The sequence below is a fragment of the Anopheles gambiae genome, chromosome 2 (genome assembly GCF_943734735.2).
Source record: "Anopheles gambiae chromosome 2, idAnoGambNW_F1_1, whole genome shotgun sequence".
NCBI lineage: Eukaryota > Metazoa > Arthropoda > Insecta > Diptera > Culicidae > Anopheles > Anopheles gambiae.
Window position 1 is genome coordinate 79,004,228 of NC_064601.1, and position 19,581 is coordinate 79,023,808.

The window sequence follows — 19,581 nt, forward strand, 5'->3', positions numbered from 1 at the left end:
CGCGTGAGTGTGCGTATGCCGTCGTGCGAACCCACCTCTGTAATGCGGAACACGTGGCGAAATTTAATATAAACGGCAAATAAACAGAAATTGATTTAGTTTTTTATTCCCTACTCGGGCATGTGGCTGCAATTGACAACTTGTCCACCTGTTATTTTGTGCATGCTGTGTAGGGGATGAATTCTTGTTCTGTTTGTGCGTGTGTGTGTTTTTTTTTTGTCTTCATTTTCTGCTCATCCTTGAAAGGGTTCACGCTGTGCTTTGCCCCGCTCCGGGTGGAACAACAAATTGTTGTAAATTTACACACAGCCATTGTGCAGAACCGCAGCGCTTTTTTGTGTGTTTTACCTGCCCCATGCACTACAGCCGATTGCAATAACATTTAAACACACTTTCCATTCAGGTATGTCAGCTAACGACATCTTAGTCCTTTTTCTTGACTCAATCTGGCCCGTCCTGATTACACAAAGCCTCCCCTTCCCTTCTGTCCCCTCCTCCAGCAATGAGCATGTGGTGTTACAGGTTACAGCAAATTCAGAAATGCTGTAACGATTTTAATAAATAATAGGCAACCCGCACCGACTGACAACGACTGCGGCAGTGTACAAGGAAAACGACTCTAAACCTCGAACCGCACCGTACACGACCCAGATTGCCGCTCGAATGGGGTACATATCGTACACACACACAATTTTCGCACTCCCATTCCCAGCCCCAGCAGATACGGACGAACGGGCGGAAATTAGCCGTGCAACTGATGACGAGCAAACAGGTCAAATGGGAGAGGGTGACGATTCGAAAAAGGGACTCGATATAAGGCAGGGCGCCGAGCTGAGGCGCTAGAAATCGAATCAAAAAGTCATCCCATTTACACCGCCACTGTCTTACTTTCACTTTTCCCGCTGCTCTTTCCTCCCCTTTTGGTCGGTCTCACTTTATGTGTTTTGGTTCCTTATGCCGAGCTCACGGCAGAGGAAAATCGAATCGAACAACGAAAAGGACAAAAAAGGATACACACAGGGAAACGACTTTCTTCCCAAAGGACACGGCGCATCTGATGTTGGCCCGGCCCGCCAGCCAGCCAATATTGCGTGGGATTGTAAGCAGAGAGCGGCAAGTGGTAAAGATTTTCCCAACATGATAAATAGTGCGGCTAGTAATGTGCTATTAATCCCGAATAGATTTAGCACGGGAAAAGATTTATTCCGTGCGTACTACGACCCTTTTGCTGCCAGCACGCATTACCAACCTTATGGGGGCCCCGTTGTTGTGGCCCCGGGAAGAAGGGTGGTTTTACCGTTGTCTGTCTGTCGCGCAAGTCATTGTGCCCCGGTAGGTGTTGGTTCTTTGGCAAAATTAGAACAATGGGTGAAACAATGCAAGCGGGCAGAGAATGTAGTACGCTCATTAATAACGCAGATCCTATTTTTACTGCACTTTCTAAAAAATGTATCGTTTGTATATTTTTAATTTCGAATCTTTACCTTATAATTATTTCTGTTAAACATGTTTTTGAAACAAATAATCTCAATTCGAAATATAACCTTAAATTTCATTCTAAAACTCAAAAACTACCAAACTAACAAATATACCAAAAAAAATACATACAGCAAATGTGTGTAAACATGTATAATGTTCAAGAGACTCAAATTATTTTTGAAAGTATTTTAGTAATTTACATTTAATACAATTTATCATAACAATAAAAATAAAACAAATGGCCAAAATATTATTTTCACCACTGTGAATCAACGGGAAACTGTTACTAGTTCATTATTTACTAGTCAGGATATTTGTACGAGCCCAAAAATAAACAGGCTACAAATTCCTTCCGAAAATCCCCTACCAAACCTTCCCTCAACTTCTCTCCCTTCCCATTACTTCTCCCGCGTATAGTTGTACACGATTTCAGTTCTGGCCCTTTTTAGGTAGTCCGTCTAATGTGTCTGCTGCCGGTAGTGACAGTGCGTTGAACGTTTCCCCCGCTGAGCGAAAACACAGCCAGTGATGGTGCGATGGTCGACCGCTGTGCCAACACTGGGGTGTGGAAACGGGTGTTGATGAAGGTTGTGTAGGGATCGACAGATTCCCTAATGCAGACCGTGTCCCAAATGCGGAGGGAAACGGTGGTGTTGGTGGTTGTGATGGTGTACCGACAAATCCTGCCCAAAAGTGCGAGGTAATGAAAGTGTAATAAAAGTATTATTGAGGCGTACGATTTATTGTTTATTTATTAATAACATGCAAATTGAAAACATTCGGGTGGGTTTATCGATAACGAACCGAATCGCTACAAAAGAATGTGTTGACTGGTAATCGATTTCGCTGCATACCGATGGTTACCTGATATCGTTATTTGACATTTTTTCGTTTCAAATAATGAAATTTGCTTCTCGTGTAATATTGCTATCAATTGTTATAACATGCTAGTTTAATTATAAGGAAACAACGTTGAGTTACAATAGTTTACAATAATGAATAAATGCAGCTACATGGAACTTTAGTTGTGTTTACAACTATATTTGAAAAGCACCTGAAAAGTATTGAATATATGCTAGAATTAACTAAACACATAAAGGAAAAAAACAATAAAATCATGTATGAGCAAAGTCTGCCTTAAAGGAAAAAATTGGCCTATGAAACGGAGTGCCGCTATTTGAGGTCATTGTGGCAATATTTGTTTTGCTCTTCTGTTGACTTCACCACCAACAAAGAGGCAAGCGGTTCATTGTTTAGGCAACATTACAACAATTAGTTCGAGCATACCAAAAGAGTTACACAGCACAGAGCACAAGATGAATGGTTCTGACAATAGTTTATATTAAAAATCTGAAGAATTCCATAGAAGAGTGTTTTGTGGAAATTATAAAAATTTCAAACTTTGATTGCAGTTTCCAAAATCGAAGAAAGTGTAACTTTAATGTGTGAAATGTGTGATCAAAGGAAATAGTTGCTACTTATCGGTTCTTCTAAAAGGACTATATCCAACGAAATGCTTAGGAACCAAACGATACAACCACCAGCAATTCCATTTGAACACTATACAACCTCGAAAATCGAATGATTTAGACTAGCGGTTTTCAACCTGTTGGGAATTGTCCCCAAAGGGACTATTTTAGGGGGGAATTTTGTTGATAATTTCGTTAAATTCTTTGGGTTGCCACGATCTCCTCCCTGCTCATGAGCTTGTGAGCTTTAGACCTTCGCCACGCTTATAGGAACACAAAATCAAGGACTGGACTTGATAGAACCAAAACGTCCGAGTCCGGGATAATGTGCTCTTTCATGACTCAGAGAAAGAAATGTATTCCAGCCAATATAGATTGTAGCGCCAGAAATTGTAATTTTAAATCCCATTCTTAAGCAGATCGGCCGTTTTGGAAAGTCTCTCCTAAATTAAAAAAAAAGATTATTCCCAAATGTTGTTGGATAGCCCTATGAAATTGAATTGTTTTTTTTTTTCTAGAAAGAAGATTAACAAATAGAAAAACATTGTAAATTTTGATAATATTTTATTCTATACGCGATAAATCGTTCTTTGGATTGTGGTTTAATCAACCCTAAAATTGAACTAGGAATCAAGCATGTTGACATTAGTAAATTGATAATGTAAATAATATGATTTTGTACTCTATAGCTTACATGATGTACATTCACAATAAGATAAAACAAAACATATCTTAGTCTTGATTGCCCGTCAAAGAGTCTCAAGTTCCTTCAATCGATGTCCTCCATTTCTATGAACACTTTTCCTCTATTTTTCCCGATAAAACTATCAGTACTAAAATCACCAGAATAAAAATAGTCAGCGTATATGAAATAATGTACCACGCAAATGTTTTATTTGCCGGTGCTAATGATAAAATGAATTATGCTATGTATACATGAAAAAAAATACAAAATACTGAGCCATTTGTGAACAAACTACACTATTTTTTCGAGCTAATGTTACTCATCTTGAAATGTTTACTCAATGTTCAACTCATTGATGTACATAGAGTTTTCTTTGTTCCGTTTGCCTTTCGCATACAGACATTATATTTTTCAATTTCTTCTAAAAAGAGCATTAACATTGCATGCTGTAAATAATCCCATCAACCATTAACAAACTGAATGCACTTAATTATAATGCAGTCATACTAAACGTGTCGTGGCAAAACTCCCCACCCAAACATTTCCATCTTGCATATCGTTCGTAGCAACAGTCTCCGTCTTTATGCAAACAGCTCACGCAAATTAAAACAACCAGTCAATTGTTTTCAATCTACCTTCCCACGAGCCGCCACTTCTTTTCCCCAAAGAGCAAGAAAGACTCCGGCTGTACGGTATTCTAATTTTCCCCAGCCCTGCCTGCGGTACATTACGCACGCCGAAGACAATCGTCAAGAAGTTTCACTTGCACAAACGCCTGTTCGCCATCTTTCAGCCGAAAGGTGCTTAGAAGAAACCGCCAGCAGCCTCAGCACCGTGCGCATTCGCAACCAGCCACGGACACATTCATCGTAAAGCATCTGCTGGTACTACAATACACCTGACACGCAGCAGGCAAACAGGCAAGCTTTTAATCTGATTTAATTCATGCGAGGATTAGTGGCATGAAACTTTCAGGAAAATTGATAATAAATACATTCACAGCACACTGCTGCATGCTTGGCGCTCCGTCGAGCGCACCGTTTTTGACGCACGGGGATTTCCGCAAGACACCATCAAACAATCTAAGACGACCGATGTCTTATGGTCCCTTGAAATGGTAAGAAGACGTTTGTGCTCGTATCGTGCGGTTCATTTTCGTACCGGTGTGCTGTTAAGCCAACTGCTATCTCTACCATCCATTATGGCAAGGTGTCGACTTGCTGTGCAAAGCCTCCATTGCCCGTTAGTGCAAGCGCAAGTACTAAAGGATGCGTGCCACAAGATGCAAAGCGAACGTGGAAGTTTTCTTACCAGAGTTTCTCCCTCGTTGGTCTCAGAATGATTGTTCAGCTCTGGTGCTTTGTTTCTTAGCTAATGAGTTGTAGGATTCCTTAGCGACTGAGGTGCGTTTATCAAGCATCCATGGGAAGCTATACATGGAAAATAAAAGGTTTGCACGAACGTTGATAAAACGATACTTCCATCAACTATCAACGAGGTGTGCGCACATTTTGAACTCGTACCATGATCATACGGACGCTGCTCTGTTTCCACGAGTTAGGAACAGTGAAAGGCTTTCAGGCTGGGATTGTTTCGTACGAATGAATGAATTGTCAAGTGATCAAATTCTACAGAAGATGCTTTACGACTACCGCTCAGGAGCATTACAAACCCCGTCACAAGCATCATAAAAACCTCGCGCTCGTGATGACATCCACTTCACCGTAAGACGGTACCGTCTGCGTCAACCATTTTCAAAACTTTAGCAATCAATCGAAACCAATCAATCAATTATCGTCAATTACCGAGCGCCTCCATCAAAAACCTGAAGTGCGTCCTTTTCTTAGCTAGATTCTTCTCACTAAAAGCATACGAGCAGATTTTGGTTTTTCAATCGATGCCGCATTGCACGTACATATATTGCACTGGAGTATCAGACTGAATTTAAAATCCATTAAAATGCTGTGTCCCACGAGAGAGCGTTTTATGATTTTATGCAAATAAACTTTCGGAATCGTGGATTCGGGTTATTTGCAGCACATCAAATTACAATATTTTTTTCTTTTTTTATTATTTTGAAACACAACATTGTTCACAAACTTTTTTAAAATTATACACTATTTAATGTTTTTACATGTTGCTCCATTGATAGTGTTTGATTTATAATTTATTATTAATTATTTATTTTTTTTAATATAATTATAATTAAACATAACAACATAATCAAAACAGTGTTATATTTATCATGTTTAACGAATAACAGTTAAGATTGGGAAACATCTTTTTTGTAGTTTCTATTTACGGAAGAACGGCCGTGATTCTTCATTTGTTCATTTCTTCAAAAAAAAATTGTAGAAAAGGTATTTTTTTGCGTTGCCAACAAAAGTATCAAGTGAAAACATATTACGACGCTATAAACGTACACACTGGAAAAAATGCGTTTGATCTTTACCGAACCAGTCATGTTTGGGATCGAAATCTAAACAACACGAGGTATAGCACGTTCAACACGATTGTTAACACCCGAAACCATCAAACGCTGTGCAAATTTCAGTCAAAAACACCGTCCCGGTCTGTTCTGTCTTGTTGCTTTTATTTATTTTGTGTTTGAAATTACGCATCATAGCTCCGGAATCTGCAGTGTGTTAGAACGTATCATTTTGTTATAAGTTTTTTTTCTTTGGCTCAACAACCGTTGTCGGTCAAGGCCTGCCTGTACCACTATTTGTGGGCTTGGGCTTTCAGTGACTTAGCGATTTCCCTCCATAGCAGGATAGTCAGTCCTACGTATGGCGGCACGTTCCATTCGAGGCTTGAACCCATACCGGGCATGATGTTAAGTCGTATGAGTTGACGACTGTACCACGAGATTGGCCATTTAGAAGTTAGAAGTATTACCTGATTTTAAAATCCACGTGATGAATTTTCTATCTATTACTTTATATATTACTATATCTATATACTTTATATATACATGCAAGTGTTATTTAAAAGAACTACAAACATCAGATGTATAAATGTACTGTAAGACCAATTGAGCAAACATATCCATCTCTACACTTTACACCTTGTAACATCATCTACAAATGCAACACTCTGCAATTCTTTGCTCGTAACGTTTGGAGGGACGTTTGGCAAAACAGATCGCATATTTCGCTGCACGAAAACCATTTCAAGTGTACTTTGGAAGGATTCCGTCAAAATTGGTTCGTGGCAGCTTCACAGTCACCTGAACGATTTCGAACAAACGGTTCAGTTTTCCGTTGCCGTCGCTGGTCAAAGCACTTCACACCATCGCCATGGTAACGCTTCCAGCATCATCAGCTTTCCATTGAGCGATTGCTGGAAAAACGGATATCCAGCCAACGGGAGGCTGTAATTGTGTGCAGTAGTGTTAGTGTGCCAGAGCACCGTTACTAACACACACCCCAAGCCGTTCGTGAGATGATTTTCTCCTTTTCCCAAGCAGCTCTTCGTTGGGGCATGGGATAAGCTAGAAAGAGAGCGAGTGGAAATGCTCCTAAAATGAAGGTGCGGGAGATTCCCTGCTTTCGCCATTTTGGACATTCCACATCCCAAGAATGCTCTGTATCGAGTGGTGATGTTCTCGTTTGTACGACTTGCCAACGATAGGCATCGAACGGAAAAAGGGGAGCTCAGGGGGGGATGAACGATGAATTTTTCAGAAGCATGCGCGGGGCATGCCACTTGCCGATTTGTTGTGACTTCCCAGCTTTCCGTTCTGCTCGAGGCCATTCCATCCAGCTGGAACGCAACCATTTTGAGCTGAAGGATAAAAGATTTCTTGCAGAAAAGTTTTCGTCTACTTTTTTTATTGTTTTTTTTTCGTGAATATTTTCTTGCCTTAGGAAAAAACAGTCAGCTTTTGGAGGAAGAACAAAGTTTTTCGGCTCATCTGGCTTTGGCGTGCTGTCGTTTTGGCTGGATGGAAAGATACAAAATGCCATTTTTATTGCAGCCTTGCGTAACGCTGCATCGACGGTCTTTCCCGATGCTGCGAAAACTTTGGTAATGTTCAATTAAAAAGGATTCTTATTGAACTGAGATGTGTTTTAGACCAAATCAATACTTTACATCACTGACAAGACCAAATGTTTATTATCATGATGTACGTATATATACAACTTTTTTATGCACTTCATGCTTACAATTAACGTTGGCGAATCTGATAAAGAACGAATCCTTCCACAATAGTTGCGATGGATCTATTTTGTTTGTTGCTTTATTTGTGATAATATGTACCAAAATGTTTATGGTCAGTTATTTACAGTATTTTATACAATTTGTTACTTCGAAAAACATGTTTATTTTTGGCCCGCGGGCCAAATGCACCCTACGAGCTGATTCATCTGGCCCGCGACAACATTTTGCATTTACTTAGCATGAATCCATGTGAATAGAGAGCGAGGAATGCTTTTTGATTGTTGTTTTTGATATAACAACTTAAAGAAATAGGTATTCAAAACAAAAAAAAACAACATCATTAACTAAATTAATTTCGGTTATCCCAATAAATTACTCCGCTTGTATATGTATCTACAAACGCGAATTAGCAAGTGATTGCAAAAGATTACTTTACGACCAGAATAGATTGACTCATAGAAAGGATTGTAAAGAAATTTGTTATCTGTAATTTAAACAAAAAGTTAAATCCTAAATAGCTGCACAAAGATACATTGATCAATAAAGTGATAGTGAAAATCTGCTTAAATATTTGCTGTTTTGTTGAACTTTTTCAGTACCAAAAGCGAGAAGTTTTACAAATTTCTCCAGTTTTACAAATAGAAAACCATTTTTACGAACCATGCAAAAGAAAAATAAAGAAGTTTTTTTTATGCGTTGCAATAAAACTTGGGATTTATTGGAGTAAATATCTCAACCGGCTAAATTTAACAACGAATAAATTGTGATGTGGTATTAGGCCAATTATTTGTTTGTTTATTTTTCCAATAATCATTTCAATGCGTTGTATTGCCCTAGCAATACCTTCATTTATCACCGCACCACAGTGGTTATTGCACAGTGAAGCATTATCAAATGTTTTAAATCCTTTTTTATAGAGACTTTGAGCCGATTGGCCTCCTTCGCTCCTCTTTAAATCCGTTGATTAATTCTAAAACTTAAAATCCAACATTATTCTTTGAAAACCTTTGTAATTTGAAGCTATTCGTTGATTTTATTTTGAATGTTTGTCTGTTTTACATGTGGTTTTGGTTAAAGTTCTTTATAAAGGCTAGTTATACGAAGTTTCAAATCCTTAGTTTTAGAACATGCAGTTCTAAGATGTTGTGCACAAAAAAACATACTTTACCGAAAAGGCGCAAAACAGAATCATCCGCAGAGAGAGAGACAAAAAAACATACAGAATCCCGAACAGAAGAAACCCCCGAGCACCAAACAAAGCAGGTCATCATCATCAGCAGCAGCAGCAGCAGCAAAAGCAACAACGGCAGCATCACGATATGGTGCTGGTAGCGTCATTAGTACACAATTTCACACCAACCTGCCAAAATATTTATTAGTTTCAGCTTTATTTACTCAACCATATTCCACGTTCCGCTTGTGTGCGCGGGCATTTGGATCGGTTTTTGTGACCCTCACCTAGACCGGTTCAAAACAGGTCCAGTCGGTGTGTCTGATCATTTCATTTTTCAGGATCCGGACCAAATGCCGTCGGCAAAATGATAAGTAAATAGAAACGGAAAAAGGGGTTTTTGTTTTTAGTTTTGACGTTTTTTAAAGATATAAATTAACACAATGCACAAGAAAATGTGGTTTTGCGGTAGATTGATTCCTTGCCGTATTTATTTGTCTTATTCGGAATCTTTCATTTCAACGTTGATGCCTCTTATTTCAACACATTAAATCATAATTCTACAAAGCTCAGCTTTATATATTACAAAAAAATGTTAAGAAATTCACAAGAATACTGCAAAACTTGGACAAACAGGTGTCCAGAAGGCAGCGCGACAAACTCATAATGCTCAAAGAATGTTGTTGTCATGCAACCCTCCGTGACTCTTTGTCCTCGGGGAATTGTTCCTCGGCCGCTGTGTCTTTGCTCGGGAACCGCAACGTTGTCATTGTCTACGGCGAAAAATAGTCATTGTCCTACCGATTGCGAACTGCTTTCTAAAACATACATTTTTAAACCCTATTCCATCACTATTTTCCGCCATTCATCCGTCAGCGTTCAGATGGATGGCCGTTGGAGTTTGCTGCAGCATGTAGCTGTTTGCATCGCGCGAGCCGAGTCTAACAGTTGTGTTTTTTTTAGATAAAACCGAAAGTTCCTCCTCGTTAGGCGATGCTGTTTCGGTTCCAAGGAGCGGAACAGAATGGCAAGTGCGGAATGCGACACTTCACACAATCACACAAGGATTATCAACACTTTGCTAGGATGTTTCACTTTGCCTCGCCGCAACACGGCTTAACCGTTCGAACTGCCGAAAAGGGAAACCGAACCGAACGAATGAACACCGCACTGGTTTAAGTGACGGTTGTTTTTAGGGGTTTTTTTTTTTTGGTCGAAAAGATAGATTTTTATTTCCATCATTTATATTTCAGTCGGTGCCAAAGTAGTTTTACGTGTAACCACACCGGGAACCGCCCGTTGGGAATTGGTCTGTGCTACTGCTGGCCGGAGCGCCATCAAATTCCCGGACCCTCGACCAAACGGAAACGGCACGTAAATAGCAAACGGCGGACAGAGCGTAAAGTCAACGGTAGACAAAGCTCCTACAAATGGAGGACCAATATTTTATCACTTTGCCACTTTGCCAGCCAGTAATGGTTTGTTGGTGTTGGAAAATGTAAGGTGGCGTTGTAGCAAATAGCACCAGTCTACCCAACATCCTGCCCAAACTGTGGTATGGAGTTCAGAGTGGGTGTAACAACGACCGAAAGCCAACCACAAATAAACGAGCCAATTGCATCAGTGTTGAGCTTTTGTTGATCTGTTTATTATGCTCTTAAATATTTGCCCAAGGAACTATTGTGCTGCACTCATGCAATAATAACATTATACATATCCTTTTCAATTTCATTTTACTTTGAATTGAAAAAGTTTAAAGTGCGCGTTAGTAGTAGTCGTAGTAAGGATATCAACTGCACAACAACAACATTGTCATAATCTCACTTTTGGCAATACGTAAAATGACATCGGTACTTGAAAAAAAATCCTTCTTTGCCTCAAATAGAGAACAAATGGTAGATTTTAGCAAACCAGTTGAGCCCAACACACACTGGTACGCACGATTCATGCCCTTCGGAAGCCATCCTCACATCATCCACCAATGCGTACCACTGAGCGTCACTGTCTGAGCCGTCTGAATCTCCACCCCGGAGACCATAATGGTATCAAAACTGGGAGTAATGAGACGGGTAATTAATCATTCGGACTCCACCGTCGAGAAGCGTCGGAGATAAATGGAGGAAAGGATTCCCCTACACGGTTGATGGCCGAAATGGGACCATGCTCTCCCAATGCTGTCTGTCTACTGGCATGACTCCGAGCGGATGCTGAAAGGCACACTCACACCCAAACAACGCCACTGGCGACCGTGTACGATCATGTCGGATGATATTTGGTCCGAAACTCTGGGACTCTGGGTGAGAAATGATTTTCCGTTTGACAACATTATTATCGCATTTGGCGTGCTGAGTGAGACATAAATTACCTTCCGAAGGGGAAACGTAGGTGATGGAGTGTGTGTATATATATTTTTTTGTTATACTATCACCGTAAAATCGATTCGAAGGACGATAAAGCACCGCCAACACACATGTACCGGTGGGAGAAATCAACAACGAGGAAATAACAGTGTAAAAATCAATATGTGTGCGAGATTATACGGGGTGTGTGCAACATTGCATACATTCACGGAACTAAATATGGAACATTTTACATTGTATTTAGGATTTATTAAGGATCGCAAATTTAAGGATTACTTTACTTCAATAGCATGTGTAACAAAGCGTCGAACAAAATATCAAAGTTGGATCTAATTTTGTGGTTTAACATGAATATATCAAGTCATGAGAAACAAAATCCTCACAGATAACTGGGTAGAGCTATACAAAATAATGGAAAACTTCTAGCTTTTGGACCAAATTGTGTACACATGTTTAGAGATTTCATGAAATTATGGTGTTATATTAGACTCAAAAATAAGATAAGCAATTGAATAATACTAGATGAATATCAAAGCTGTCCATAGAATTGTGCAAATAATATTTTTTATTATTTGTACATAAATATACAACAATTTGAGCTGGTTTGTGGTACAGCCGTCAACTCGTACGACTTAACAACATACCCGCCATGGATTCAAGCCCCGAATGAACCGTGCCCCCTATTCAATCATCATATTGAACAACTTGATACAATATTAGTATAATAGCGGAATTTGGAGCAAGTGTGCCATACGGGGCAAGAGTGCCACCAACTATTTTTCCTTGAAAACTTTAGTTTAATGATCAATTTTGTATACAGTTGGTTGCTTTCTAATGACTAGGTATACTGAGCCGAATTTCATATAGATCAATCGATATTTCCCATTGTTTCGAACTGATTTATGTTGAGTTTCAAAATTGAGCAGAATATTATAATTTTTGAATCCAACCAAATAAGCTCTTAAAAATCATGCGAACAATCAACCGAGAAAATATTTACACCACCGTATAGCTGAGAAAACGTGAAATTTGTTCTGGGGTTGGTTGAAAAAAACTTTTATTTTGTCACTTAAAAATTCAATTTCAAAAAAGTTACAACTTTTGGGGCAAAAGAGTCATCTCTATTTGGGGCAAGTGTGCCACCATCTTTCATAGGCGCGAGCTGTGAAAAATGTAAACATTGTTGTAGCGTGCTGCGGTATGGTGCGCTTTTACGAGCGGATTCTACTCCGGAAAAACAGACCAGCAACAACCCATATTGCGATACAGTTTGTGATGAAAAGGGGTTCATTGGTGACTTAAGACATGTAGGAATACATACACTAGTGGTACAAACGTAATGACTTCCAATTATCTAAGAAATACGGTTATTTTAACCAGGTGGCCGTCTTGCCCCATACGAGTGGCACTCTTGCCCCATAGCCCAAAAAACAACGTCTTTTTGGACCCTTTTTAAAACGCTTCAAAAACTGTTTTGTTTGCACTTTTTTCAAGCGAAACTCAGTTATAAGTGAGGAAATAGATGTTAAATGGTTATGAGATTTAAATCGGCTTTTGAAAAACACGTTTTAGTGAGTTATAACTTGAAATACTTAAGGTGGCACACTTGCCCCAAATTCCGCTATATGAAATTTTATTATCAAAAACAGTACAATTAGCCCAATGATCTAAATTTTCTTGTTATGTGGTTATTTGGTTATCAAATCAATGACACATCAGCAATTGTTCTGAGACATTTACTTTTTTTTAATCAATGATTCATTCCTTAAAAATGAAAGAGTAATACAACTCAAACATACAACTCAATCATCTTATCTAACTCTCACTAAATAGCAAAAGGGTGGCTTCGACAGAGATAGCAGGAAGGTGTGCTTGGAAAGTGACTCCGGTTAAGATATAAATTAAACAAATGCAAGATAAATAAGTAAAGGTACAACTAAACATTGAAACAAATAATGCACACAACAGTGCGACGAAAACATTACTTGATAACGATGCACTAATAAAACATTAACCAGTGCAATATCAAAAGCATTGGATTTTGATGCATTAGCTAGTGTGGTATGCCCTCTGCTCTTGGTCTTTCTTGGTTTGATGGCTAAGTCAAGACAGTGAGCAAACATCAATAAAAAAGTCACCCAACCACCATCACCATTAAAGTCCATTAAAAGCGTCGTTTGCCGTTCGTTCTTGCCCTCGTCTCACCAGCTATATTCCCTCCAGAGCTTCACGCTTCCCCTTTGCCTTATACGCGCCCAAATCATTCATACCCTAACACGGATGACTTTTAACGCCTAGGATGTGCGCCTGTTTTTCCACGCTCTTATTAGTTCCTGCTCATTTCCATGTCTCGGAGCGTAACGAGGGTAAAATATGCTTCATCAGGTACAATCAAACGATGATACGGTGGTTTTCAAATGTGTAGTGTTAGTTTTTTTTTGTCTTCTATACAATGCACCGCAATACAATACAGTCTTGGGTGTCTTTTACTGGTGGTTTGGGATAATGCCATGTACCAGCTCTTCTGGCGCTCCTCTGTTTCTGTAGGCGCATATGCTAGAATTGAAATCAAGCAGTTGTTCCCTTTACTTGTTTCTGACAGCTTCACCCTAGGCTCGCTTTAGCACTCTGGCGCATAACTCACGCGAGGGAATTCAATGAAAGGCTGGTGGGGTTTGAAAAATATGCAACTCAAAGTAGATGTTTGCCATCATTCTTTATAAGATTTATGAAATTATTAATAAAATAAGTACAAAATTAGTTTTTGGATACATCCATCTCTAGGAATTTTCCAAACATCAGGTTTAACATTTTTATTATTTAATCCTAATTGGCAACCGGTTTTTGGGTGGTCAAATCTTAACGAGAACTAATGCTACTTGCTTTCTGTTAGTGTTTCGAAATTAACACTACAAATACACACTGGCACTAAAACTTAAATTTTCATTTGTTTACTTTCAATCAATATTATCGTTAGAATTAGCACACAAAAACAGTTCTTGCATTTGCTTCATAAAAGTGTGAGAACATCCGCTAAAATTCATTTTATCATAAATGTTTTGATTTGACATTAAAAATTAATAATCGCATGTAATCATTGTCATTGAATTATCCAAGGTAAACCCAACTTTTTCCCAACAATAACTCCCTTTCCTGCAATCAAAAAGTTGAGTACAACGCCCAATGACTAGCTAAAACCGTATGATCCTGCCGGTCGAAAACGATCCCTCCATTAGAGAACCACTCGTGTCCGCTGCCAAAGCGATACCATGCGTGCGTATACCGGCAAATGCCTCTGAATCATGAATTTATAATATGCAGTTTTCCCCCCTGCATTTGATTAAAAAGTTGAATTAGTTTACCGAAAACCGGTGCTCTTTGTGCATGTTCTAACTCCGGGACGTCGTAGCAGACCAGGGAGCATTTGGAACACTTTCCAAGGACCAAAAACCTTGGCCAATATCTAACCTACTGCTGCAGCAACAACATTCGAACGCTCTTACTTGTGTGGCGTAATGGTACAATCAAAACACACCCGACTCCACCCGTGGAATCTTCGTAATCTGATGTGGCTGATGTTATTCTTGCCGTCTCCGCCTACAGTCTCAGCGGCTTCTGACAGTTCTGCCAAACTCATAAACGAATGTCATTATCATAGATCATTGTTTACCGACTGCACTTCTCAACCGCGCAACCTTAACCTAAAGTGGAACCTCCGTGAAAATGATGTAACTAAGAACAGCTCAAAGGAAGAAAAGCATACTCGCCCCAGAAAAAAACAACTCGTGCCACTTTTCCACCGTCTGGGCTGGGCGCTTTTTCTTTATTTTTATCGCTAAATTTGTGTTGCCTGTGCGTCCGCATACTGTGGCACGTTGCATTGCGTGCCCATCCCTGTGGTGCACCGCTTCCCGAGCCAGCACTCGAGATGCCATTTGGCACAATGACACCACCACCCTTCGCGAATAACATACATTGACACAATATTTTCCCGTTCTTGCGCGACTTTTTTTGTATTTCCCCTCCTTTACCACGGCTGCCGGCTTCCCTTAGTTTTTCAACCCATAGCGGTAATCTGTGCGGGACCTCGCCTAGCTCCCAACCACGCGGTACCATTTTCTGCAATTTCATACATAATAACCATAATCGTAATGATAAACAACAGTGAATAATAAATAGCACGTGATTACCACCGATGATGCGCGGCCCGACTTTTGGGGCGGCAGGCAAATCGGAAAAGGGAACAGTCCACACACACACACACCAGCAACTTCAAGAGGCTTAAAACAAAACCTAAAAAATCTAACGTCCTCAACGTCCCCGTACCCCGGGAGCGATGCTCAATTTCGTCAAACCCATCACCACCACTACTACCACCATCATCATCAACAAACAATTCGGTTAATTCGGGTTGTTTTGTTTTGGTTCCGTTGCGTAAAAGATCCGGTTTTTTACGCGTGAAAAGAGGGAAAACTATTGCCTGTCCACTTTGTTTTCCCGCGTATACGCATCGTCCGCACTCGGGGTCGGTCGGCTTTTTATGGTTGCTTCAAATTATTTTTACTGTTAATGAACTTTTGATTTGTAAAGTGGTGGTTAAAATTTATTAAAATCACATTCTTTTTTGTCCCCGATTTGAGATACTTTTTTTTAATGGATGTCTTTGTACTAAATTTTCTATTCCCGTTCTTTTTTTTCTCCATAGGTTTGGTTCCAGAACAGGCGTGCCAAGTGGAAAAAGCGAAAGAAGACCACCAACGTTTTCCGTACACCGGGTAAGCAGGGTTACGATGGCCACAGATAGGCACGATGGGGTGGGAAATTAGTCCTTGCTCTTACACTAGACTCTCTTCTTGTTTTCTCCACTCACCTCCTGTAGGCGCACTATTACCTTCGCACGGATTACCCCCGTTCGGGGCCAACATAACCAACATAGCCATGAGCGAAAGCTTATGCGGCACGTCAATGTTCGGGGGCGATCGATGGGGCGTTGGTGTCAATCCGATGACCGCCGGTAGGTACATGTTATCCGTGAAAAATTATTCCAATCGTCAACTAACGCCTTTTATATGAATAGCTGCGTTTGTCACATCCTTCACTGAAACTAATCCTTCATTTCTCTTTTGTGCGCTTGTTTGCGGCGGCTACTAACAACACCAACTAACTACCAACACACTGCCACCAACTACTAACCAACATCCGTGGGGTTGGCACAGGATTCGGTCAGCTGAACCAATCGTCCTCGCTATCCTCCACGCTCAACACGGGGCTTAACTCGGGCATCAACATATCCTCGGCTATGGGGGCCGGCGGGTATCATAACTATGGACTGAATGCGTTAGGTAATTACGATGGACAGTCGCCATTTTTCGACTATAAAAGAATAAGCTTCATTAAATTACAAATGACAAGCACTTGAATGTCCCAATCATGTTAAACAACTGCAAAAAAACTTTTGTTTATTCCTAGGTTTTTATTAGTATTTACATTTTTTAAAACACATTTCAATCATCATTCAGGGTTGTTTTGCACGAAAGTTTTTACTGATGAACTAGTTTGATTAATTGTAAGCAATTCATGGTTATTTTACCAAATTCAACACGCTGCCCGGAATCAGGGTGACTTTTATGGATTTGTTCTTCAGTAAATAAAAACAAAATTGCTCGCATATTTTGCCAATTTTCATTTCAAATCATACAGCTCAGTTAAGTAAAAATATTTATCAAGCATACGACATAGCGTATTTTTTCCGTTTATTATGATTCTGTAAGCCAAACATATACCATTTACCTTCGTTTATTCGCCTTACATACAAAAGAGGAATTATATATTCGGTATGGAATTATATATTATCTTATGGGATAATGTTTTCAATATTATTTTTACAACAATTAACCTCTACAAGACTGTGCACAACTTAATAGGTAATTTAGCCATTAAATACCTAAACCATGATCTTACTAATCGCCATGAAATCGAACTATGGTTTCAAGTAGAATCACACAAACTTGAACAGCAAAAGCAAGTTAAGATTAAATCCATCCGTTTAGTGGTGATAGTCTAAATCAGGGATCTCCAAACTTTTCAGTTCACGGGCCGCATTGTTTCACATATAATTGTGTTGAGGGCCATTTTTCCGTTGCCTGTAACTAATGCGAACGTTTAAATTTCGTCTTTATAGCAAAATACTAACACGATATACAAAACTTCTATAGCTTTCTAATATTTAAGCTTGGTCTACGTCTCTGAATAGCAACAATTACATTTTCTTTTAAAATAGTCACAATATTTAACTATTTATTTTAACCTTAACAAAGCCGCAAAGGGCCGCATAATAGGCTCCCGAGGGCCGCATGCGGCTCGCGGGCCGTAGTTTTGAGACCCCTGGTCTAAATAATCGATCCATAGGTTCAATTGTCATGCCATTGATGAAAATAATTTGCTAAGCACAAACGAAGTCCTTTCGGAATTCTTTGATATCTTTACATACATAGTGAAATTTTTTTTATCATTTTAAACGCGTATTTTGTAGCAAGTCAAATTATCCTTTTACATTTTATGAAACCAGTAAAACTTATGTTCATAAAATGTTTGTGAAACAAGTAAAGATTGCATATTAAATCAAATGCAATATTTGTCTCTAAACCATTAAACTCAACTAGCACATCTTATCCTATGTTGTTTTCTTAGTCACCTTTAATTTTCATCGAGATACACGTTCCTCATAAAATGCTGAGCATTAAATTTAGTTGCATAGTAGTCTAATAGCATAGATTGAAGTATAGAAAGTATAGAACAAAGCACGCAATTACTTCCTATACAAAAAAACAGAATTAGAAAAAAATATAATGAATTAGCGGAAAAAATTGTGTAACGCTGTCGAAAACGGGAATCAAAAATAATATTACCCGGAATCAAATTTTACCTAATTTTATTGAGCATCCATTAGCATCCATTATTACAAAGGATGCCAATGCCATGTCGGGTTTTAACAAGAAATCAAAAGCAATTTTTTGAACAATAACTTCCGTGCGTCTATTTTATCGATTTTAGAGTATTTATTTACGATTTCAGAATAATCGTTTAAAACTCTCATCCACTATCCTCACTTTTCCAAATACTTTAACATGAGCAGGTGACTCGCATATGCAGCCGTAATGCCTAATTCCCGTCCCCAAATTGTCCGTCTGCAAGGTCGCATATATGAAAATAAAACATCAGGTTGTATCGCATCCTAGCTAAAACCTGTCCTTAATGGTCAAATAGAACCTCACCATCAGCAGACCGGTTGATCAGACCCAACCATTACGCCTTGAACAGTGCGCTTTGGCAGCGGTCGTCACGACTTACTGTTGCACGCACGAGCCCATCCGGTATGCGAAACCCATTAACACCTCGCGGAGGTTAGGATAAAAAGCGAACCGAGCGAGAAAAGGAGAAAAATCGGTATCGACACGAAATTATTCATGCTCACAGGGCAACGGACAGCTCGATGGCCGCCGGACGGCGGGGTTCCGCCATTGTGTGCCGCTGTACCACACGAGGACGACTCAGGGTTGTTTTTACCATCGCACGATTTCGATCGTGATGTTTTTGGGTAAGGAGGCCAGGGAATCGAGGATCGGGCCGAGGGACCCGGGGCATGAAATGGAATGTTTTTTTTTTTTTGGGTCCGGCTGAGGTTGTTTATTCAAGCGAAAAAAAGGAACGTCCACCTCTGGGTGTTGTTTTTCTTGCTTGCTTCCTGAGCCGTCCGGCAGCCTGGTCGGCCGAAATCGGTGGCCCAGGAAGGTGTGAGGAGTAGCCAGTGCACAGTTCTAGCTTTGTTAAACATGGAAATTTGGTTCTCTTTTTTGCCTTTCCCATGCAGGTGATACGATGATGTACCAACATTCGGTTGGCGGTGTAGGCTGCACGGGAGGCTCACCCACGTCCACCCCGCCCAACATAAATGCTTGCTCACCATCCACACCACCGCTAACGAATAGTGGCCAGCAGCCGAATCAGCCTCAGCAGCAGCAACCGCATCAGCAACAGCAGCAACAGCAGCAGCAGCAGCAACAGCAACAGCAAGGTGCCAGTCAGAACGATGCGTCGGCCAATGGTGAAATGGTACGTGGACGCATAATGTTTTATGAGTGTGTGTGTTTTTTTAATCACACTATCAAGCAGAATGAATTATGTCCTGGTTCAGACTTTTCTTTTAATTGAAAAAACGGAGCACAAATAAACGCATCGTATGACTTTTGATAT

General features: G+C 39.8%; 1 protein-coding gene across 6 annotated transcripts in view; it reads left to right on the forward strand.

Moving 5' to 3' along the window:
* Nucleotides 1-19,581, forward strand: part of LOC1274774 (homeobox protein orthopedia) — a 38,623-nt gene that overhangs the window by 16,538 nt on the left and 2,504 nt on the right. For 5 of the 6 annotated variants that reach the window (XM_061646050.1, XM_061646047.1, XM_061646049.1 and 2 more), the window contains 4 exons: nucleotides 16,034-16,103; nucleotides 16,208-16,342; nucleotides 16,545-16,670; nucleotides 19,199-19,440. In XM_061646050.1, the coding sequence (XP_061502034.1) occupies nucleotides 16,034-16,103; nucleotides 16,208-16,342; nucleotides 16,545-16,670; nucleotides 19,199-19,440 (573 nt within the window). The remainder of the gene's footprint in view (nucleotides 1-16,033; nucleotides 16,104-16,207; nucleotides 16,343-16,544; nucleotides 16,671-19,198; nucleotides 19,441-19,581) is intronic. The other variant, XM_061646053.1, reaches the window with a different exon arrangement.